At 44.2% G+C, this 23,580-nt stretch overlaps 1 protein-coding gene across 2 annotated transcripts; it reads right to left on the bottom strand.

The window, feature by feature from the left end:
• Positions 1-132: 132 nt before the first annotated feature.
• On the bottom strand, positions 133-22,144 carry LOC146173886 (uncharacterized). 2 transcript variants are annotated; one of them, XM_084583499.1, is made up of 5 exons: positions 21,936-22,144; positions 7,830-7,990; positions 7,633-7,727; positions 2,715-2,804; positions 133-335 (listed from the first exon to the last, which is right to left on the bottom strand). In XM_084583499.1, exons 1-5 carry the CDS (start codon positions 22,050-22,052, stop codon positions 184-186), a joined length of 615 nt encoding a protein of 204 aa, XP_084439625.1. In that variant the 5' UTR covers positions 22,053-22,144; the 3' UTR covers positions 133-183. The 2 variants fall into 2 exon arrangements, with proteins under 2 accessions (XP_084439625.1, XP_084439626.1); XM_084583500.1 differs by lacking the exon at positions 2,715-2,804.
• Positions 22,145-23,580: the final 1,436 nt, after the last annotated feature.

Here is a 23,580-nt window from a genome sequence, read left to right as displayed (position 1 = left end):
CGGTATTCCCGAAAAGCAGCCTATGGAAACTGAAAGTTGCGCGGAAATCTGTTTGGGAGCTCCTGCAGTTAAGCAATAACTTTGAAGAAAATGTTTGCTGGTATAAATAATAGTTCAATTCCCAACAAGAAATACGGTATGAGTTGAAATATTTATTTCTAAATAGTATCCACGTAACGCACTTTATGTTCTTCGCACAATGTGGGGTAGCCGCCTCAAGCAAATGGGGTAGTAGATAGTTTTAGTATCTTTTGCGCAGTTCGCATTGTAAATTCGATTGCACTGGTCTGGGATTGCTTGATTCACTGTGCTGCTTGTCTGGAGCAGACGGCAGGCTGTTTGGAGAAGAAAATATCAGAATTATCTTTTTTCATTGAAAAATGCACTGTAGGCGAATTTCAGGCAAACATTACATCTGCGCCTATTTTAAAAAGGTTAGCTAACCTCGTCGCCATAGTGACCTCGTCGCGCTTCAGTGAGTGACCGGGCGTAGGTTATAAAATCACGCCATGCGTCTGTGTAAGCATAAAGACCGGAAGGTCTAAGTATAGGTAATCCACCTTATGCTTTATTATCGGTCTCTCATTTATTATGACAATCGCACGTTACCATCGAAGATATTTTTTCTGTACTGTATCCAAGCCCATAGACGCTCAATCTTTTTAACATGTTTACTTTTTTCCATGTTCAGAGACAATATCTTGTGTCGTCACAAGGTTACACACTCTAAAATTATATGTGATCACGTGATGGCCCTTTATATTTCGCAAACAATACTGAGTCGATAGACATTCATCTTCCAAGATGGCATTTGCACTTTGATGCAACTGAAATAGTTGTCTGGCTCTGTGCTGCACAACTACCTGAAGTGTCGTACTGTTTACTACTTTCTTACTTCCTTTCTTTCTTTCTTTCTTTCTTTCTTTCTTTCTTAATTTGTTCCTTTCTATTACAGAAAGCCGGAGCGAAAGCTAAAGGCTACAGAGCCTGACAAAGGCTTCCGCTCCGGATGACGTTCAGCGTGCAGTTTGAAAAACGTATACAAAACATACAAAAGAGCACTTCGAATCATAAACACAACGCGCAAATACAGAAATTTGATTGCATGAAAGTGAGTCACTCCAAATAACTATGGATAGGAAAAAAGAAATACAAAAGATTGGCATTTTATTGCGGATTGCTATGTAATGAACCAACTGCAATTAATGAAACAGATGAAACATACCGCTGTAGACGATATCAATAAAACCGTTTGTTGAACTTAGTGATACAGTATAGAACACTTGCAAAATAATAAAGAATAAAGAAAAGCACATGTAACCTCTGATACAAAAAAACACAAAACAAAAAATTAAACTATGCAATTGCGATGTCATGCTTGAGTAATAGGGCTTTAAGAAACTTTTTGGTGACAGGTTTGTTAAAGTTTACGAGCGTATCTACACAATTCAACAGAAACGGTATCTGGTAGTCTGTGTGTTGCCGGCCGTAGTTTGTTCTGGCAGGTGTCCTTCTGAGTACTCAGCGAAAAGAATACTGTGAACTTAGGTTTGAATCAGAATCTTTATATAACTTACTGTTGTTAATGTACTGTACGAGCTTGTAGTAGTAGACCTGGTTTGCTTTGATTATTAAATTTTGTGAAAAAAGCGGATGCGTTGGGAGAAGATGGGGCTTGCCATAAAAGTTTTCAAATATTCTCAGCATTTTCTTCTGCAATGAAATTAAGTTTTTATAATTTTGGGCTGTCGTAGTTCCCCAGACAAGTGCGCAGTAAGACAGTCGAGAGTAGAAGAGGGTATAATACAACATTTTTTTCAGCCAAAGTGGAACGAGGTTCTTAATCTTATACAGACACCCAACAGCTCGACTTAGGTCCCCTGCTAGACGACTAACATGCGTATTCCAAGATAAGTTATTCTGAAACCACACAACCAAAAATTTTTGTGTCGATACCTGATCTAGCAGCTTATTACGGAAATTGATGGCGATTTTGCAACATAGAGGCTTATTTATTGGTGCAAAGATTATATATTTGGTTTTGTGTATGTTTAACCTTAGTTTAACTTCAACAGAATACAGTGAAACAGATACCATTTTGTAGATATATCACACTTAGATGCGAATAACCAGATCAAAATTTTAGCTTTTTTACTTCAGGATTGAAAATAATGACCTCGTATTTAAATGAAGCAACTCAGGATAAGAGACTTATTTGTATATTTGGAACAAGCTCGCTGAAAAAATTTCAACAAAATAAACATTTTGTAGCCTTCGCTGGCAGAAGACCGCCTGCAAACCTCAATGCCTTCCTAATTTTTACTAGCTCGATTTGTTCAGTGCAGAGTGAAAACACTTCATATTCTAGCCAGTGATATGAAAGTTTCACATAAAGAGGAGCACAAAAGAGAAAGTTGAGGGGAAGTATGAGAGATTACGGCAAGTTTGCAGTACCCCGATTTATGTTTTAAACAAATCATCAGGCTCTAATTTACAATGTATACACAAACATGCACTTCTTGTTTGGAAAATATATTCGTTTAGATCCATGCGGCAGCAACCGCATACGAGAATGCTATAAAGAAAAAAAGAGAAAAGAGATATTCCTCCATTATTGCGAGAGCAGCATTACATCTTATCCTAATTTCAATTACACAATGCAAAAGCAAATAATAAAAACTCAATATATGTTTTCTTTGGTTGAGTGAACTTACCTCTACCACTCCTTAGGCCATAAGAAGCGAGAATGAAGCAACCGTGGAGTGGGTCAGCATACAGAATCTTGTAAGGACAAACTGGACCCCCTGAATTAAGGCAAGAACGAAACTTCGCCTTCACATTTAAAAATTTTATTACTGTCCAAAAGCGATTTTATTTGCTCGCTCCAAACCGTGTCATTTATGCTCCTTTGCGCAATGCGGCTTTTATTGCAATGGTCCTATGAGTAAAGCATCACGTGATTTTCATAGAATTTGATCTTTTAATAATAAAGGATCGATGACAGTACCTTTCAAAGCAAGTTATGTATTCTATGATTAACAGCGACCGCCATTTCGAAAGGTTAATGTGATGTCACAAGAGCATAGACTCTGGAACGTTCTCTTCATGCAGGCTACAATATGAATTTAACAATGTAGAGGCGATGCGACAACTTATGCTCGTTAGGTGCCTTAGCTGATGCAGTGATCTATCTCTCATCATACTTTATACGCTGCAAGCTCTTCAACACTCGTCTATCGTCGTTTGGTGAGGTGCTCGGGCTCACAATGCCTACAAAACCGATTAGCGTATAACCACCATCAGAAATCTTCTCTTGGGACGCTTTCTCTTGTTTTCATCGGCTTGCCGCCTCGTAACGTTTGGTTAGAGATGTGGAGTAACTCATCCATCATCTTGCCCGGAGCTTCGGTGCACCGCGTGTGCTTCCGCTCTCGACAACCTGTTCCCGGGGAGCATAGCTTGGCTGTTCCCCAGCCTGCTGGACACAAAGCGACGTCGTCATTAAACCTCCCAGTTCTCGCCATGACCACAAGACACGAGTGATGACAAGTAGCGCAACGTGAAGACCCCAATGACCAGAGCCACCACCAGCACTTGAGGACACAACACAAGGCACAGGGAATATAAGACCCGACCAAAAGGTCCAACAGACCTTAGGCGTAGACCCGACAAACCCAATGACCAGATAAGAGACGCATTAAGGTATAGCCCCGCCCGAGCCGTTTGATGTGTGCCTAGGACTCAGCCGTCAAATCTTAACGACCTCTTCAGCGAAGGCGTCCTGTGTCAGTTTTATCGAATGATCATCATTGTGACAAACCGCTGCCTTCTTCCTTCCCCTCGTCTGTCCTTAAGGATCTAGTCATCGCCATCATCATGCCATGGATATCATCGACAGCTTCCTTCGTCCACGATCGGGACGATCGATATTTGGCCCCTGGTAAGATTACGGACAAGGAAGAAGCGGGCAGTGGCCCGGGTGGCCGCAAACGCTCTAGGCCCGCCAACGTCATCTATCATCGCCATCTGACATCATCTCTCGATTCTCTTTTTCTTGTGTTCATCGGCTTGCCACCCCGTAATAATTAGTTAACAACTGAATGCTCATTGGAAATACGCTTTGCCAGAAATTATGCTCGACGCTGCCATTGCGGCCCATTACACGACGAGTCGTCCCAGCGAGACTACTGGGTTCAGCTCCTAAATTTCCGCAATTAGGAGAGTGAATTCAAAAGCTTCGGAATATAACCAGCCCTTATACATAGCATTCATTGATTACGAAAAAGCATTTGACTCAGTTGAAACCTCGGCGGTGATGCAGGCATTGCGAAATCAGGGGGTAGACGAACCGTACAGGAAAGTGCTGGAAGATATATATAGTGGCTGCACAGCAACCATAGTTCTGCATAAAGAAAGTAACAAAATTCCCATAAAGAAAGGTGTTAGGCAAGGAGACACAATCTCCCCAGTACTATTCACAGCTTGTTTAGAGGAAGTATTCAGAGACTTGGAATGGGAGCAGTTAGGGATAAGGGTAGATGGAGAATACCTCAGTAATCTGCGATTTGCTGATGACATTGCCTTGCTAAGCAACTCGGGGGATGAACTGCAAATAATGATTGATGACCTAGACAGAAAACGTAAAAAGGTAGGCTTGAAAATCAATATGCAAAAGACTAAGGTAATGTTCAACAGCCTAGGGAAGGAACAGCAGTTTACATTAGGTAGCGAAGTACTGGAAGTAGTAGGTGAATATGTCTACTTAGGACAGATAGTAACCGCGGATCCGGACCATGAAAAAGAAATAACAAGAAGAATAAGATTGGGATGGAGCGCATTTGGCAAGCACTCGCAGATTATGACTAGCAGCTTACCGGTATCGCTCAAGAGGAAAGTATACAACAGTTGTATCTTGCCTGTACTCACCTATGGGGCTGAAACGTGGAGGCTAACCAAGAGAGTTCTACTTAAGTTGAGGACAACCCAGAGGGCTATGGAACGAAAAATGGTAGGGATAACATTAATAGATAGAAAGCGTGCAGAGTGGGTCAGAGAAATAACTCAAGTTACTGACGTTCTAGTGGAAATTAAGAAGAAGAAATGGACATGGGCGGGACATGCAGTGCGAAGAGAGGATAACCGATGGTCGCTTAGGGTAACAAACTAGATTCCAAGGGAAGGAAAGCGTAGCAGGGGGCGGCAGAAAGTTAGGTGGGCGGATGAGATTAAGAAGTTCGCAGGGGTCAAGTGGATGCAGCTAGCACAGAACCGGGTTAAGTGGAGAAATATGGGAGAGGCCTTCGCCCTGCAGTGGGTATAATCAGGCTGATGATGATGATGATTCAAAAGCTTAAGCGGTTTCATGTGACCTGCGAGAGTACTTCTACGAATATTGATTCTACACCGATGACAGATTATATCGCAGAACACGTGCACATTGAGCGGGATGCTCCTGTGAAATTCTGACTGACAATGTTGAATGCATCGGGCAACTGTCTGCGCAGTTTGTGGGAACCCGGGCAGGCAGATTTAAAATCCTCATCACTTGCTCCAGTGCTGATCTAAGTTGTAAAAAATAAAGTTGCAACTGTTGTGATACAGAAGGGAAAATTTTTGAAAAGCTAACAAGCTTATTTATGCTGTTCGAGCTCCTACTCAGGGCTGCAAATAGTAAAATATGTAAGGCGCCTTTCTGAAAAAACGTTCGGCTCGAACACTGATACTAAAGGGTATGGATTTACGTTAAATGTTGAACTACTCACGATGTGCATACAAGAGTGATTTGATAAAAAACACCAGAAATAAAGCATTATTAGCCAGGGAAGCCGGTCGGAGTTGCGCGGGCGTGGCTCCGGGGTAGTGAAACATTTAATGCGCCTCATGTATTGCGATGGCTGAACTGGAGCGGTGACACATGCTTTCGTTCGCTACTCATGGACACTGACCATAGTTTTGCAAAAAGCTTTAGCGACCAAGAATATCCATATATTTCCTAGCACTAGGCGCATGCTCACAAAACAGTGCCTCATTCTTACGGGAGTAAAACGCTTCATTCAGAAGTTTTCTCTGATCTTCTAATGTCACAAGATGTGATCGTGCATCAAGGTTATTATATTGCTTTCCCTTTTTAGGTTTTGGATGGAAATAGCGGCTGACAGTAACAATAGTCAGCAATACAAATGATGTCATAAGCGAGAGCAATTGACAGCTAAAACGAGACAGCTTCATTGCAATACCAATAGTATGCTAAAGTTTGGAAACTTAAGTATTACACCAAAAGCTCACGCATCGAATGTGGTAAAGATCATCTAGCAGAAAGCCATCAACAAGTCCAGGTTTCCAAGGGTTACTAAGATAGAATACAGTAGTGAAGACACCTCAGAAAAAAAAGTTATACAAACAACTTTTGTCTTATACAGAAAACAAATTCGCAGCAGCCACTGTCCACGACAGCATGGAATCATCTCAGTGCTGCAAACACCGAATAGTAGAAGACGTGGCAGTTATCTGCCGTCGCAACATCAGTATTCTACAGTTGTCAGAACAGCATACTGCTTTAGAAATAATTGAAAAATTCAATTTTATGATATTTACTGGACTGTTTGGGCTATAATTTAGGAAACTGTGATATCCTGCTTGCCTAGAGAAATGAAATGATCAGTTCATGTCGAACATTTAGCTGTCACGACCCCTGTGAGCAGGTGAGTTGTATGGTTTCAACTAACTTCAAGATAGACAAGGAATCACTTTGCAGCAAGCATGCTTAATAACTCCCCCAACAACACATCATAGCCTAGACTACAGCATGGTTTAAAACAATAACGTTGCGACCCTACATCTAGACATTTGGCATTGTTGGTCAAGCTGGAAGCATGTAATCAGAGGCATATATTTTGCTGTTAAGGTTGGAGGCTCACATTCAATTTCACCAACTGGTGGGCTGCAGTTGCTCGTGAACACATGAGGCTCGTACCGAGCTGCCTGCCTAGATGCGCTGAAGGCGGCCATTACTGCCGGTCTAATGCGTGTCCACCAGTCATTCTTCCATGTGCTTTTCAACGGCAGTCATTTTTCGGTCATTTGTCCGCGTGGAGACATAGGTGCATTGTCTTCATTCCCAAACCGCTTCTTGTATCCCCCCCCCCCAACTTCCTTTTGCACAATTGTAAAGAATTTATTCCGCATGTGCATTATTATATTACTTCTGTATCGAATTTAACGTTTCTTGAACACCAGGTGTGACGTCCATCTCAACTAATTTCGGTTTACACATTCTCATGATGGATACGGGGGCACAAAAGAAAGGTAGACACAGAGATTCTGTTTGTCTTCTCTGTGTCTACGTTTGATTTGCGCCCTCTTATTTATCATGAACAGCTTTAAACTAGCCCAACTTTCTACTCCGTGGCGTTACATATTCTGACTGCTTACATGTCAGGGATGTCAATATAGCACAACTGGTTAAAAGCAAAACAAAAATAACTTGCTGATAAGGGCAAATAAATGAAAACAAGTAAACCGTGCCTTTTGAAGGCATAGCTTAGCGCTTCAACGATTACCTCATAATGTTCAGCCATAAAACACTGCAGTTTGTCATTTCTCTGATGTATACTTAGTTCAGCAAACTCTCACCTCGTAATGTCTGATAAGCGACAGCATTATCATGATGACGAGGGCCAGTCAGTGCAACAGCAATGCTGGTAGTAAGCGTTGTAACAAATGCAGTTCTACGATAGAGGAGATGTAAAAAGAATACATGTGTTCAGAAATAATATTTCACTACAATTCAAGACATAGAAGCTCAAATACGGGAATTCGTCGTCACTCACACAGCCATCCGTGCAGTTGGAGGAGCAGAGTACACGATGTATTCGAAAGTGCTTCCACCAGTGTAGCGCAACTTCATCATCGCCTGGCAGAGGGTTTTAGGGGCGATGTCATTCCGCTGGCTCTGCTTCCTCACCCACAGCATCTCATTAACTGCTGTAAACTGATGATAGAAATTGTTAACGGTTCACATAACACAACATAATTTTCATTGTTCTGCGGCAGACTTTACTAAGGCCATTATAAAATCTAGGTCGTTTTAGCCCGCGCCGAAAGACAGAGCACAGAATTAAATATCCGCCTCTATTGAGGCAGAACAGTAAGCATAGTCGCATATACAGCCATTATAGACCAAATATTTACCTCCACTGACTGTTCAGTTCTACAACGAAGCACTTTCCACGGACGGTATTCTGGAACTGAAATAGTTTCCAGACATTGTGGCCACGGAACCGTCCTTCAGAAATTACAATCAGCTGAGCTCGTTTTTCTACACATTATACTTCCTTACGATGGACACTTTGCAGCTATTGATTACTTTTGATAGGTCTGCCAGCTGTTGCGTTGAAGACTTTCATGCTTTGGCGTTCCTAAATCAAAACTTCTATGTGCTTAGATAATTCACCAGTATCCTAACTATACTATCACCTTCATCAACCGCGCCATCAGTAATGATATTGTTACCATGAAACGCGTGACCAAAGTGATTTGCTCAGAGGCAAAGACAACGACCATGGATCGCGTGCAGGATGAAGCGTTCAGAAAAACAACGATGCTGACAGAGTGAATGCTGCACTGCTACTGAAGTCTTTGCGTCGAGTTCAGCCCATCGCAGCGCCAGTTACATTAAGTACATCCCCGTAACACCGTGGTGGAGGTCCCGGGTTCTACACAATCTTGGGCTGGATCTCCGCAGTAGCCGTCACCTCGGAACCGTCACGATGACAACTGACGCGGCTTCATCTACCTCCGCAACTCTAACTGTGGTTGTAGCCCAACCCCGTGACCTTGGCTCATTTTGCGGTACAGATGAGGTCGATGTCGAGGACTGGCTTTCGCTTTATGAACGTGTTAGCCAGCACAACAGGTGGGACGCCACGCTGATGCTGGCCAATTTCATCTTCTACCTCACTGGCACGGCACGCGTGTGGTTCGAAACGCACGAAGCAGATATCTCCTCCTGGGATGTTTGCAAACAAAAGCTCCGTGACCTGTTCGGAAAACCAGTTAGCCGTCAATTCGCCGCAAAGGAAGACCTCGCCACTCCGGCCCGGACATCTACCAAGTCCTACATAACCTATATACAAAACGTTCTGGCCTTCTGTAGAAACGTCGATAAAGACATGACAGAACCTGATGAGGTGGGGCGCATCCTCAAAGGCACATTTGACAATGCCTTCAATCTTCTACTCTGTCGGGACTGTTCTACGGTTTACTCCGTTCTCCAGATTTGTCGACGTTTCGAGCAGGCCAAACACAGACGCATTGCACATCACTTCACCGGCTCCCTAACACCACCTCTAGCTTTAGGTGCGAGGATCTTCTGACCCTAAGGCAGCCTTTCAACACCGAAAACGTGGCGCGCATCGTGCGTCGTGAACTAGAAGCACTGGTTCCTACTGCATCCCACCCACCCTCCTCGAACAGCAACCTAGCGACGATATCTCTCATTCAAGCCATCGTCCGTCAAGAGGTTTCCAACTTGGGCGTCCCCTGTGGCCACACCGAGGAACACGAGAGTTCGAGCCCCGTCCCTCTCATGGTCGCCACCGCTACGCCCCGCAACACCTACACGCCACGCTGCTGATCCCGCAATCCTGATGAGTGGCGCACCCCTGATGACAGGCTCATCTGTTTCACGTGCTCGCGTATTGGCCACATCTCTCGCTACTAACGCAGCCGCTGGTCTGCCCCACTTCGACGTTTCACTTATGTTGACCGCTATTATGGTCCCCGGCGTTTCTCGCCTCGTTATGAGCCGCCCCGTACCGATACCACTCCGCCTCCTCCTGTATCCAGTCGCTCTCCTTCCCCGCCCTCCCGCCGTTCCCGTTCACCTCTTCCTTGCCGCAGTTCCTCACCGTTCTCTGCCGGCCGCTTCATGGGAAACTAGCTAGTGCAACTTCCGGAGGTGACGCTGCATTGGTACCCCGACCTGGAAATCCTTTACTGCACATTTCTTCGCCCTGTAACCTCCTCTCGCTGTTCATGGATGCTGTTCCCGTCTCTGCCTTTATTGGTTCTGATGCCAAAGTCTTGTTCATGAGCTCATAATTTTGCCGCCGCCTCAAGGAAGTATAGACCCCAGCGCGTCGTCACCGTTGGTGTTGCCGATGGCAGTATTGCTGCCGTCACTGGCCTGTGTACTGCCCGAGTCATCATTGCCGGTCATCATACCCCTGTTTTGTTCACCATCCTCAACCAGTGCCCTCACAATGTGACCCTCAGCCTTGACTTTTTAACGGCCCATTCTGCTCTTATCGACTGCTCCAGCGGCCTTCTTCGTTTGGAGCTACCTCTCTGCTCACAACATCCTCAATCTACACCCCGCCTTCGCTCCACTGAGTTCGCTCGCCTGCCCCCTGACTCTACTGTTTACCTACCTCTGTCACCTTTCCCGCCTGTGCTTGATGGTGACTATGATGCTGGCCCAATCACCGAGGTCTTTCTTGACCGCAGCGTCGTTCTCCCTCATCTCATTGTACGGTTACCCAGAACAGCACCTACCTTCCTATCTTGAATTTCAGTCTGTCGCCCAAAGCTCTCCCCGAAAAAATATCCCTTGCTGCCTTGTCCCCACTCTGCACCATTTCTGCACTCATTCCTGGCCCACCTTCAAGCGTCCTTCAAACAGCCGTATTCATTTCATTTCATTTATTAATACTGCCAGCCTATGCAGGCTATTACAGGAATGGAAATAGACAAAACTCACAAAAAAGGAGTACATTTCAACAACTACAAATGTCCGGCACAAAATACAAGCAAATACAGCGGACGTAAAACAGAACGTCTAATAATACAGCACAAAAAACAAAGGAAAACAGAATGGGGACAACTTTTATATAGGCGCGTTTTGTTCAAAGTATGTTTTGAGGCTTTCAAGAAAGGCAACTAGAGTATTACTTTTTACAATTCAGTCAGGCAGCATATTCCACTCTTTAATCACACGAGGAAAAAATCTGTATTTAAAACAATCATTATGAGAAAGCGGCACAGGAATATACATACTATGGCGATGTCTTGATGACTCATCGGGGTGTATTGCAAAATATCGTGTTGTGTTAAACTTAAAGTGACCATGGATTAGAAGAAAGAGATACTTCAGCCTCTCTATCTTAGGGCGGCATTCTAGTTTTTCGAGGTTGGCTGATTTGCACAATTTGGTTGGTGAATTGGTTCTTCGGTATTTATTGTAGATAAAACGGGAAGCAAGTCTTTGGACTTTTTCAATTTTTGTTTTGTTAGATGCGGTGTAAGGGTCCCACACAATTTTCCCGTATTCAAGTACCGGTCTTACCAGGGTCCTATAAGTGAGTATTTTTATATCGGGAGTAGCGCTGCGGATATTGCGACCTAGCCCCCACAATACCCTCTATGCTTTAGAGCATACATTATTTATGTGCGTATTCCAGCGTAGGTCAGAACTGAAGGTCAAACCAAGATACTTGTGCTGTTGTACCCTATTAACTTGTTTACCTGCAATGTAGTAAGGAAATATAACATTTTTCTTCCTGGTAAAAGACATGATTCCAGATTTATCAGGGTTGAGTACCATTTGCCATTTAGCGCACCAGTTTTCAATTTCTTGCAGGTTAGGGTTCAGTTCTTCTTGGTCACTTGCGGATTTGATTGTTTTGTACACCACACCATCATCAGCGAACACTCTCACTGGAACAGTGATTGATTTTGGAAGATCATTTAAAAAACCAAGAATAAAAGGGGGCCCAAGACACTTCCCTGCGGCACACCTAAAAGCACTGGGGAAGAAGTTGATTTATAATCTCCTAGATATATGAACTGTTTTCGGGAGGTGAGGTAGGAAGAAAACCAGCTTGTTATTTTGGGGTTTTTGAATATGGCTTTAATTTTAGGCAGCAACTTTGGATGGGATTTCCCGCCCAATTACCGATCCTATTTCCGTGATGGTTGCGTCTGACCTCAACCCCTGACCCGCTCAGGACCAGCACAACCTTTTGTTGTCCTTCATCGACATTTTTTACTTTGCTGCCGGTTCTCTGGGCCAAACATCATTTGTGACTCACAGCATTGACACCAGCGATGCAAAACCTGTACATCGCAGGCTTTATCATGTGTCCCTTTCTGAGCGCCCATTCATCCAGCAGGAGGTCGACAAGATTCTCGCTAACGATATCATCGAACCATCGAACAGCCCATGGGCATCTCCTGTCGTTCTCGTGAAAAAGACAGATAACAGTTGGCGCTTTTCCGTCAACTATCGGCAACCGAACAAAATTACAAGGAAAGTTGTTTACCCGCTTCCGCGAATAGACGATGCCTTTGATTGTTTACATGGAGCCCGCTACTTTTCCTCCATCGACCTTCGTAGCGGCTACTGGCAAATCTCTGTCGACGAACTAGACCGCAAGAAGACAGCTTTCTTCACACCCGATGGACTTTACCAATTTAAGGTTATACCTTTTGGACTTTACAACGCCCCTGCCATGTTTAAATGGGTGATAGAGTCCTTACTGCGCGGCTTCAAATGGACGACTTGTCTATGTTACTTGGATGACGTGATTGTCTTCTCGCCCTAGTTCGAAAGCCAACTTTGTCGCCCTTCTTCCAACTTGACACAAATCTGCTGTGCCTTACTTCAACTGAACTCAAAGAAGTGCAGTTTTGGTTGCAGCGAACTTAAAGTGCTTGGCCATTTGGTGAATGCCACCAGCGTGCAACCCGATCCCGACAAAGTTCATGCTGTCAGTGCTTTTCCATCTCCCCATTCACCCCGTGTTGTCCGCAGCTTTATAGGACTGTGTTCTCATGTTCGCCGGTTCGTCCCAAACTTTGCCGCCGTTGCTTGCTCGTCCTCTCACCAATCTCCTGAAGAAAGGCGTTTCTTTTTCTTGAGGACCAGAGCAGGCTAACGCATTCTCCACCATCGTCACAGTTCTCACCACTCCTCCTGTGCTGGCCCATTTCAACCCGTCTACCCCGACGGAACTTCGCACCGACGCCAGTGGCCACGGGATTGGTGTCATTCTTCTACAGCGTCAACGCGGCCAACACTGCGTGATTGCCTACGCCAGTGGACTCCTGTCATCAGCGGAACAGAACTATTCTATTGCGGAACGGGCCCGTAACAATATCTAGGAAAGTATCCTTCATTGCTCTAAAACTAAGGTCGTGTTCCTAGATTGAAGCTGCAAATCTGATCTGCAATGAAATCCTGATTTCTTCAACCTTCCCGCTCACCGCTTATTTGTTGATGGACTGCTCCCTTAGCAGTCTGTATTGTTCGCTCCTCAAACCTAAACAAGTCCACTTTCACATAAATCAAAGCTGGAAAAAAAAATGTGTTCATCATAAAATCGGGTAAAATATTTTTTTTCTTTGCGTTTCAAATCTGCATGGAAATAAAATTTGGTTTATGGTGAGTTGCTCTCCGTATTCTTCACAGAGGGGTTTCTTTTCTTTTCTCAATAAAATGTTGTGTGTCATGTGTCTATGGCCAATGCGGAGGCAGCATAATATCACTTCCATGAAGCGTTCCTGATGATGACATGATTTCGATTCCCCTAAAACTAGCTTCACCAACTGCAATTTCTTATTTACATTACTACTCGAGCGGTGCACGCTGCTAACGGCTTAATATGCTGAGCACTGGCCGTTCGCAACGAAAGTCCTGCAAATGGCGTCTTCACTTTCTTTAAAGAGCTACATAGTTGTGCGTTCATTACCGAAATCGCAGCACCAGTGTCAATTAGAGCCATGATAGCAACACCCTAGACGAAAACGTCAGTAAGGTTAGCTGGCGACAGATGAGGACTTGGGAAGTTCGACGGGGTCTCAGTTCTCGCCTCAGGAACTATGACTTCCAGTTTTCCTCACCCGAAGCGTTCTGTCGACGCCGTATCGGAGAGATAGAGCAGCGTAGCGGCGACGGTGAACGGCGGTCGGACATGGCTGAGTGGTGTGGGGAGAAATGACAGCTGGCTGGAGGCTCATAAGGCGTGGATTACTGAGGCGCCGCAGACCAGTACCCAGAGCCATGAGGAGGTGGTGCTGACACTTGGAGACGGTTTCGGCAATAACGGGAAATATGTCCTGCCAGCCCGCAAGTGTAACAAATAGGCCGGTTATCTGTCGTGCGCCAGAGATTACGTGGTCTTGGAACCGGTCGAATAAACTGCGCAGGTTCTCGAGCAGGACCAGGAAGCGGCTGAACGTAGCAGGTTGTGGCGGAGCCTATGTAGGTGGTGGTCGGGCAGCAACAACCGCATATGTCAACGGGGCTGCGACAGGCATGTTTTGAGGGGCTGGAGGAAGAGATTCAGCTACCTGTTCTTGAATAATCTGGCGCAAACTGGGAGCTAGGTGTGATGAAGGCTCTTCATGACAGGACTTAAGGGAGAGCTGTCGAGCAACTTCTTCCCGAATGAAGCTCTTGATTTGTGGCAGGAGCGCAGACTGTTCACCTGCATCTGTCGCGCCAGCAAGCGAGTTACGGCCCTTTGTTGTTGCAGTTCATCAAAACTTTGACACAGTGTGCCAACTTCCGCGACGGTCCGGATATCTCGAGCTGCCAGCATCTGAAAGGCGTCGTCATCAGTGCCTTGCAGAATGTGATTGATCTTGTCAGCCTCTGACATCTGTGCGTTCACGCGCTTGCACAAGTCGACGGAGTCCTCGATGTAACTCGTAAAAGTTTCGCCGGCCTGTTGAGACCGCGCCCGCAAGCGCTGTTCAGCGCAGAGTTTTCTCACAGTAGGGCGGCCGAAAACTTCAGAGAAGCTGGCTTTGAACACGGACCATGATGGAATGTCCGCTTCAGGGTTCCGGAACCATAGATTTGGTACGCCGGTGAGGTAGGAAATCACGTTGCTTAGCTTAGTTTCCGCGTCCCATTTGTTGTAAGCGCTCACCCACTCATAGGATGTGAGCCAGTCTTCGACGTCATGGTAGTCAGTGTCACTAAAGATGGCGGGGTCTCGCTGGCGGAGGGAGCCGGGACATATCATGGGTGAACCAACTTGTATGGCTTGGTGGTTGCTGTCTTCAGGCATTGAAGGAGATGGTATTGTTCGGCAGCAGAGTTCCAGGGCGAGATGATGGATCTTAACCGGCACCTCAACCAAATGTAAGACGGGGGTACTCAGACTGGGCAGATCAGCGACAAATAACGCAGTCAGGTCCAACACGCGCAGCGATCACCCTGCCACTGCCTGTAACGTTCCCAGTACACTTCTTCCTCTTCACAACATGTGGTTCTAGCTTTCTAAAAGGAGCAAATGTTTTAAAGAAACTATAGAATAAATAGTATACACCACTTACAAGCTTGACCTTGCCGCATCGTAGCCTGAGCTGCTTATGCGCCATTAAATCCAACGCAACACAAACCTAAACTCCGCAAATCATCTTGTTGTCACTTCATCGCACCTGGCCGATTACCTCTACATCCTGCATATTGCCAGGGTTAGAGTACAATATGAAGTAAATTTCATTTCTAGTCTCCCCGTTAGGACTCTTCATGTCCACGTTCGGTTGTCCCATTTGCTGAAGAAGGTGTTCATGGTTCTGAAGTTATTGTTCTTTGCAAACACAGCTAAGTTCCCTCAGTATACCTAGCAAAAATTCCATTATGGTCCACTCCCTGGTTTCCAGAATTTATGTGGCCTATCTTGGCAGTGAAGCTATCCATCACTACAGTATACTGCGTTTTCATTTTTCCCATTGCCGATTCTGTATCTTCGTAGGAGCTTTCGACCACCCGCGCTTCATGAGTACTTAATTGGGTCGTATCCCTGTACTACGTTCACATTTTCTGCTTATTAAGCTTGGTTACGACGCCTGCCACACGCCTATTAAGACCATAGTATTTATGTTGCCATCTGTATACTTATTCGAATCGTTTCGATTTCAAGAATTAGATCTAGAAGACAGAGAGCCCGAAGAGATGTGGACTGATGTTCGTGATATAATACAAGAAGTTACTACTAAGGCAGCTCCAAACCAAAAGAAATGCAAGAAAGCAAACTGGTTATCTGAGGAGGCTTTGCAAATAGCTGAGGAAAGGAGGATGACAAAACTTATGCGGGAAAGAGAAAGATACAAGGTTCTCAATGCGGATTTTCAGAAAATAGCAAGGAGAGATAAGAATGCCTTCCTGAACATACAGTGCCAAGCAGTTGAGGACAACAGGCCATTAAGGAACACAAGAGCTCTGTATAAGACAATCAAAGATATCAAAGGAAGCTTCTGTGCTAAGTTGGACATTATAAAGGACAAACGAGGCAAAGACCTCACTGAAGCCTCCGAGATAAAGAAGAGGTGGCAGGAATACACAGAAGAACTGTACAAGAAGGACCCGAATGTGCAAACCCAACATAAGACGGTTGTGAGTACTAATCTCGAGCCGGGCATCCTGAAGAGTGAAGTTGAATGGGCCTTAGCCAGCCTTGCTGGAAACAAAGCTAGCGGAATTGATGGCATTCCAGCTGAGTTGCTTCAAAACCTCAACCACGACGCTGTTAACATTCTGCATACATTATGTCAGAACATTTGAACAACTCTGCAGTGGCCACAGGATTGGAGGAGGTCAGTTTACATCCCCATTCCAAAGAAAGGCAGTGCCAAAGATTGTTCCAACTACCGCACGATCGCGCTTATTTCGCATGCTAGCAAGGTGATGTTGAAAATCCTCCAAGGTAGGCTGCAGCAGTATGTGGATCGGGAGCTTCCGGACGTGCAAGCTGGGTTTCGCAAGGGCAGTGGAACTGGAGCCCAAATTGCCAACCTTCGCTGGATCATGGAAAACGCAAGAGAGTTCCAGAAACCCATCTACTTCTGCTTTATTGATTATGTAAAAGCATTTGACTGCGTAGATCACAGCAGATTGTGGCAAGCTCTCCAAGAGATGGGAGTTCCAATTCACCTCATCTGTCGCCTCAGGAACCTGTATGAAGGGCAAGAGGCCACAGTCAGAACTGGGCATGGTCTTACTGATTGGTTTCCGATCGAGAAAGGAGTGAGGCAAGGCTGCATACTGTCGCCCTGCCTATTTAACCTATATGCAGAGTGCATCATGAGGAAGGCCGGTCTGGACGAGTCTTCAGCTGGAGTGAAGATTGCTGGAAAACGTATCAACAACCTTAGATATGGGGATGATACCACTTTAATGGCAGAAAGTGAAGTGGAACTCAAGGGACTTCTGATGCGCGTACAAGAAGAGAGTGAGAAGTTTGGGCTTAACTGAACATTAAAAAGACAAAGATCATGGCGTCTTGCCCTATCAAGTCCTGGAGGATCAATGGACAAGAAGTGGAAGCTGTGACAGACTTTCTATTCTTGGGCTCCAAGATTACCTCGGAAGGAGACAGCAGCCATGAAATTAGAAGACGCCTGCTTCTGGGAAAGAGAGCAATGGTTAGCCTTGACCGCCTAGTAAAGAGCAGAGACATTAGTCTGCCAACCAAGATCCGTATAACTCGTGCTATGGGCTTTCCAGTTGTGATGTATGGATGCGAGAGTTGGACTGTGAAAAAGGCTGACCGCCGAAGAATTGACGCGTTTCAATTGTGCTGGCGAAAACTCTTAAGGGTTCCTTGGACTGCCAGAAGGTCAAATCAGTCGATATTGTCGACATAAGCCCTGACTGCTCATTGGAGGGTCAAATTCTAAAGTTAAAGCTCAACTACTTTGGTCATCTGATGAGAACAGAGGAGTCGCTGGAGAAAAATTTGATGTTGGAAAAGGTTGAGGGTCGCCGGAGAAGGAGTAGGCAGCGAACGCGATGGTTAGATGGCATCCTCGAGGCACTGCAGATGAAATTATGTGATGTTAGGAAGATAGTGAGAGACCGGAAAGCGTGGCGTGACATGGTCCATAGGGTCACGAAGAGTCGGACACGACTGAACGACTGAAGGGAACTGAATATACTTATTTACCAGGAACCCTACTTTTAGCTCTCGTATATTCGATAAACCTCGATAAAACAATACATTCCCGTCGTTCAGTACACTGTTTGCGTCATATGTCCTCCTAAATGACGCTGTCGCTGGTAAACGTAACAGCTTGTTATTGATTTCAGATAGGTCTGATTTTATTTGGCGATGCTATCGTGCTGTTTCTTTACCAGCATTAATTTCAGCGCTAATGAGAAGGTGCTCGTCTGTAGTTCGATGAGCAGCGAGCTGCTCTGCTGACTTGTCCGTTCTGTTTTCTGGCACGCTACATGCAGGTAAAATGCAGCTAGTACTTAAGTAGGATCCCTCGATTTCGATTTGGTCGCATCAGTATCTCACCATTCATGACTGCTTTCTTGAGTCAAACGATCCTGCATCCATATCCTTTAGCATCAACACCCTCCACACAACATAAAACGAAAGCCGGTTTATGTATTTTTGTTATTTTTAGCTTCGCTCGAGTTGTGAACTCTCCGTTTAGCATATTACTGCCTGGTATTCATTAAACTACCTAAATTGATGAGGTTGTGCAGTGCCGAATGTAGCATGAAGTCGAGAATTTAGGGCACTATGTGAGAGCTGCTCTGTAATTTTTTGCTTGAATGTACGATCTGCGCAACGTCTTATGCTCTTTATTTTGATAAATGCTACTAAGTGGAATGGTCGCGCCATGTTTCTTAAGAATGCACGAAGAAAAGGGCCGACTGCACGTGACGGGTCGATGGCTGTTTAGGATGACCAGATATTTCATTCCATGAGTGCCTATGTGCCGAACAGAAATGGTCTAATAAATGAATTGTAAGGTTATTTCTTATATTTCCAACACAACTGACATTGCTGCACTTTTGGGTGTTCACTGCATACTTGACTTCTTACTTTCTGCATAGGGTGCCTGCAACCATGTACCTACCTACAACGCTCTCGAGCTCGGAAGTTTCGCTATGTTCGCATAATAATATCTCTGAAATTGGATGATGTTCGGGTGAAATAGCGCCATGATTTTAAAGCCAGTTTCCTTGACCATACATATGTTTCCTAACTAATGGTTCTTTCGGCTTGTATTTTGTGCAAATGTGCTGTTTTCTAGGAGGAAAACACACTAGCGATCTCACATCCCTGGTCATAATGGTGAGAGGTGCTTGCAGATGCATTCCAGATCTCCATTGATGATGTGAACTTTCATGCTTCGGCAAGATGCCCTTATGGCACATTTTTTAAATCGTAAGCCAGCAAAGCGAATTCGTCACGAGACACGCATTGAATGTGGGACGGAATAAACATTTGCTCAGTGAAATGTTAGTCTCGAAAATATAGCAAGGCGAGTGAGAATTACGCTGGACTAAACCAGGTAAACCAGCGATTGAGAACGATTCAATTCAATGTATGCTGGCCTTCTACATGCATATGACTCTTAGATTGCTGCTAGTCAGGTGCTTCGGAAGCATTGCGCAGTACCCTTAAGTTCTGTTTTTTTTTAATCTTGAATGGAGTTTCCTGTATTGCTCCAGAATCGTTTCGTCACCCTGGAAGCGGTCGGCCTGAAAATGCACTATCTTCCCGGTTGTTGCGTTGTCTACGACGTAGTCCCAGCGTGCCAGCTGACATAACCTAGGTGTTAGAGGATCAAGTCTCTTCTTTCCTTGCCATAGAAAGTAGATATAGAGCCCAGGGCCTCCAAACCAGAGTGCAGATTTTACATTGTTAACTGTAAATGTTTTGTTTACATTCCCAATCATTTCCCAGCTTGGTGCCCTAGAGAAGTCCATAGGCTTTTTCATTGGCCTCCGCTGTGTTTTTTCTACGTATTTAGTCAATGAAAGGCAGCTGAGTGGAACGCAGACAGCTCGTCAAGTTTTCCGCCTAGGGAATCAAATTTAAAGGAACAGGGGTCAGGCTGACACCCCTTGCAGACGCAGATGTGTTGTCGATGCCACAAAATCGCGTGCTCTCACTAGCTCCTTTTGTTACTATGTCTTCATGTTTTTCTCGTCCTCTAACCTGTTTCCCCAACTGATAGAGGGAACATGAAGCAATGGCTGTAACAAACGATCACTGCTAAAAAATTGTGCCGCTGCATTGTGTAGGCAATGCACTGATTATTCAATAGAGAAAGTTAAAGTGTTCTGGTAATGCAATTAATAATTACAGACACTGAATAGTACACTTATTTAAAAAGCACGCACAAAATTAACTCTCTAGGGAAGGCCTCTTCCAACCCTCAACATATATGTACCGGCACTGAAAAGTGCCTAATAGTGAAAACTATATCAAGATAATTGATGGCGTTCGTTATAAATGTGCAGATAACGTAACAAGTAATATGTATATCGGGTGCTTCACGTAATTGGGAAAAATATATAAAAAGTGCTACACAATTAAATGTAGTATTTTTCTCATGCAGCACTGCTTACAAAATTTTTATCGACCGTTTCACTAGGTGATTACCTAGGTATGGAACATCCCTTATTGCGTTTAGCTACAAGTCTGATTTGTTATGCTGTAGCTCAAATTAAAAAGAACAAATTCGCTTTCTTTATGTCACCACAGCTTTTACGTGCATATTTGTTTTCAATATTCCAAGAAAGGCCTTGCTATAATTAAAACCAAGCGCGTAACTTCACTCTTTTGCTATCATAGCACTCCCAATCGCTTTTTGAACGCAAGAAAAGTGCGTGCTTGAAAGGACCCAATTGCCGAACGAAGCCAATTTCGACGGCCACACAATATAAGAAATTAACAAAAAGCAGCAGACACTATTTCAGCGCTTTTTCTTTCCTTTCTGTTTCTTCAGTACTGTAAGCAAAGATAAGCTCCGCCCCAGTTGTCTGTAGGTGGCTTGGCCGAAATTTATTTCTAGTCGCGGCTTGCGCTATTAATGGCTGCCAGAATTATCAGCGCTATTTCATTTCTATGATAAGTGCGGCATCAGGCGGTCATATTGAGAAGGTGTGCGCGTAAGCTTCGATAAATCAAAATACGTTTCGCGGCAATAAAATACAGTAGCTTAACAGTGTAGTCGCACGCGGTTGTCTCATGTTTGAAAGGCTTTATTTAAATGCCAACCTAGACAAATTGATATAAGAAAAACGGGACTGCATGTTTTTTGATCCGCTCTTGAGCTTACTGAAGCAAACTTGGTTCTATATTTACATAACACATTTTGCGCACTCCATCCTTCGTGACTAGGTGGGATATAAAAAAGCGCTGAGAAGCCCTCTCTAAAAGGGAAGAATAAGTCTTAGTTTCACCTAGTGGCTGCGACTCTCTTTTTAAGTATTTCGTTGTACTTACATGAAAGGCCCTGTATATGAACACCATTGACGTTTACGAGATGAAGAAGATGGCATTACAGTACACAAAGCCAGATACACAAACAAGAGTATTTAATGTACGTTCACTTGAACGAAAGCAGCTAGAGTAAAAATACCATCGATAACATCTACAAGGTTTCAAACCGGCAAACATTTCAACAAACTTAGCTTCGAGCCAAACATCAATTATAAATTAATCGAAGAACTGCATCTCATTTCGAGCATAAACACACATGCTCAAATTTGTTGTAGGAAGAAAAGGAACTGCTGCGCAGCACACGTTCAGTATGTGGTGGCGAATTATAGCTAGCATCAAATTCTGTTTTGCAGGTAAAATAAATCTTTCTCAGCAGAAAACGTTTTTATTTTTGGCTCAAAACATCCTTTAAAGTTCAGTTTGTTCAGGGTCAGAGGTACCGCCATGTAAAAGTAGATTGTTGCTTACCTTTCATTGAAATTGCTTGGTGTTCTAAAATGCATACCTTATTGAGCCCATGTCTGCTTTTAAATTATGTTCATTGCTTACGGTCCAAGCACAGGTTTTCAAGAAAGGCCTCGAAAGAAATCCTAAAGCTTGCTAATATCTCGCGGGGCGTGATCGCGTCAGAAAGCGTTTTCATTAAAATGCACTAGAAAGAGGAATTTTACTCACATCACTGGCACGTTGGTGTGCTTCGTTGCGCGAGTCGTCTTCGTATCGAACAGCCAAAGCAATACCTGAGACAGTCAGCGTATAGATAGTAAAGATGTTTTGCAAAGCGCCCTTCATCGTGTTCAACGATAACACGCCAAAACCTAAAAACTACGGAACACACTTTCGCTATAGTTCGCTCTTGCAGGAGAGATAATGTACTGTATATTTCGCCCGTTTAAACAATGATGTACTTGAGTATAGAAAATATATGCTAATTTCAAAACTCATAATTAATTATAATTTATGCCTATCGATGTCTCAAGGAGCCAGCTAATTGTAAAATGCTACTGACGCATTTTTAAAAATCTGCGCTGTAATATTTATTATGCTCAAAATTTGCATAAACTGGAAGGAATCACGACGTTTCCTGAGTCACCACACATTTGTGACAACGTTGGAAATTATTTCGAGGAAACCATTTGCATTTCACCCAAGAAAGGTTGTTTTGCCACAAGGCCCTTTTTATAGAGCTTATTTGTGTTTTAGGAGCAGAAAGTAAAAAGATAGAGGGCTAAAATATTTGTTTTCTCGAATTAAATTGCTTCCATAATATCGCCCCACTAAGTGGATCCTCGGATCCTCACTGATATTTTGCATCTTCCACTCATGTGGGAGGTCCCCCCTTTCCCTGAATTCTTTCATGTACTCCATCATGTGTCTAATGCTATCATCATGCAAGTTTCTTCACACTATCTTCCCAACCCCATCTTTCCCCAGGGCCGAATTGGTTTCGGGTCACATTATTTATATCCTCACTTGAGTGTCCGTGAGGAGGGCATCTAGTACTTCCTTGGACATTCACTTGTAATCGGGGATTGAGGTACGCGAGGTATAGGCACAGTACGTTTCGATTACTTCTGCCGTGAAGTCCTTATCATCCTCATCGTATGCGTGCCTAATTTTAATTGCTAGCTGTATGCTAAATTAAGTCTTCAACTTTTGAGGCGTAACGCGTGCGACCTTCCATGTTTTAGAAAGGTTCATGTTGCTTTCATTTCAATGGACTTATTATGCCCATTTAGGTCACACACATTTACGAGTAATCTTCAATTTCCGTATTAAGTTTCGCGATCCTGCTGAGGTTGCGGGTGTATTTCTTTTTTTTTTCTGAAATGACGTTCTAAACTCTGCTTACATCGCACATGTGCTAGAGTCTAGTGTCCGCTATCTCCTGCCATTGGCCCATTCTAGTGTTCTCATCACCTGTCTAAGATTTGATTTTACCGCCTCTGTCTACCTCATGATTTTCTTAATTCATACCATTTTCTGGATACTTTCTCGAGCTCTGAAGAGACCCAACTCAACTATGGCCAGCGTGTGCGCCCCGAATCTCATGAGCGCTCATTTAGTGTTCGAATGATTACATTGTAGTCGGGTTTGAAAGTTTGGGTCGAATTATTCTATAGAATACATCTTACGTTATGCGAAAATGTCTGTTCTGGAGATTTCAGCGATAACGCTGTTATTTATGCTCGTTACTTTGTCGGGGTTCGTGTTGAGGATGAGCCCGAGGTAGTGCCTGTCTTCTCATAATTATCTGTCCTCAGGACGTTGTGGTGACCACTATTCCAGATTCCCAGCATTTGTGGTTCCTACTAGGGGT

The sequence above is a fragment of the Amblyomma maculatum genome, chromosome 11, assembly GCF_055883805.1.
Source record: "Amblyomma maculatum isolate TAMU_Amacu chromosome 11, ASM5588380v1, whole genome shotgun sequence".
Classification (NCBI taxonomy): domain Eukaryota; kingdom Metazoa; phylum Arthropoda; class Arachnida; order Ixodida; family Ixodidae; genus Amblyomma; species Amblyomma maculatum.
This window is presented reverse-complemented; position numbering and strand designations above follow the sequence as displayed.

Coding starts and splice junctions, on each gene's coding strand:
- LOC146173886 (XM_084583499.1), bottom strand. CDS start 22,052: ATGAAGGGCGCTTTGCAAAACATCTTTACTATCTATACGCTGACTGTC. Junction 7,991..21,935: donor CACACCAACGTGCCAGTGAT/GTGAGTAAAATT, acceptor TTCTATCATCAG/TTTACAGCAGTTAATGAGAT. Junction 2,805..7,632: donor CGCTTATCAGACATTACGAG/GTGAGAGTTTGC, acceptor GCCTTAATTCAG/GGGGTCCAGTTTGTCCTTAC.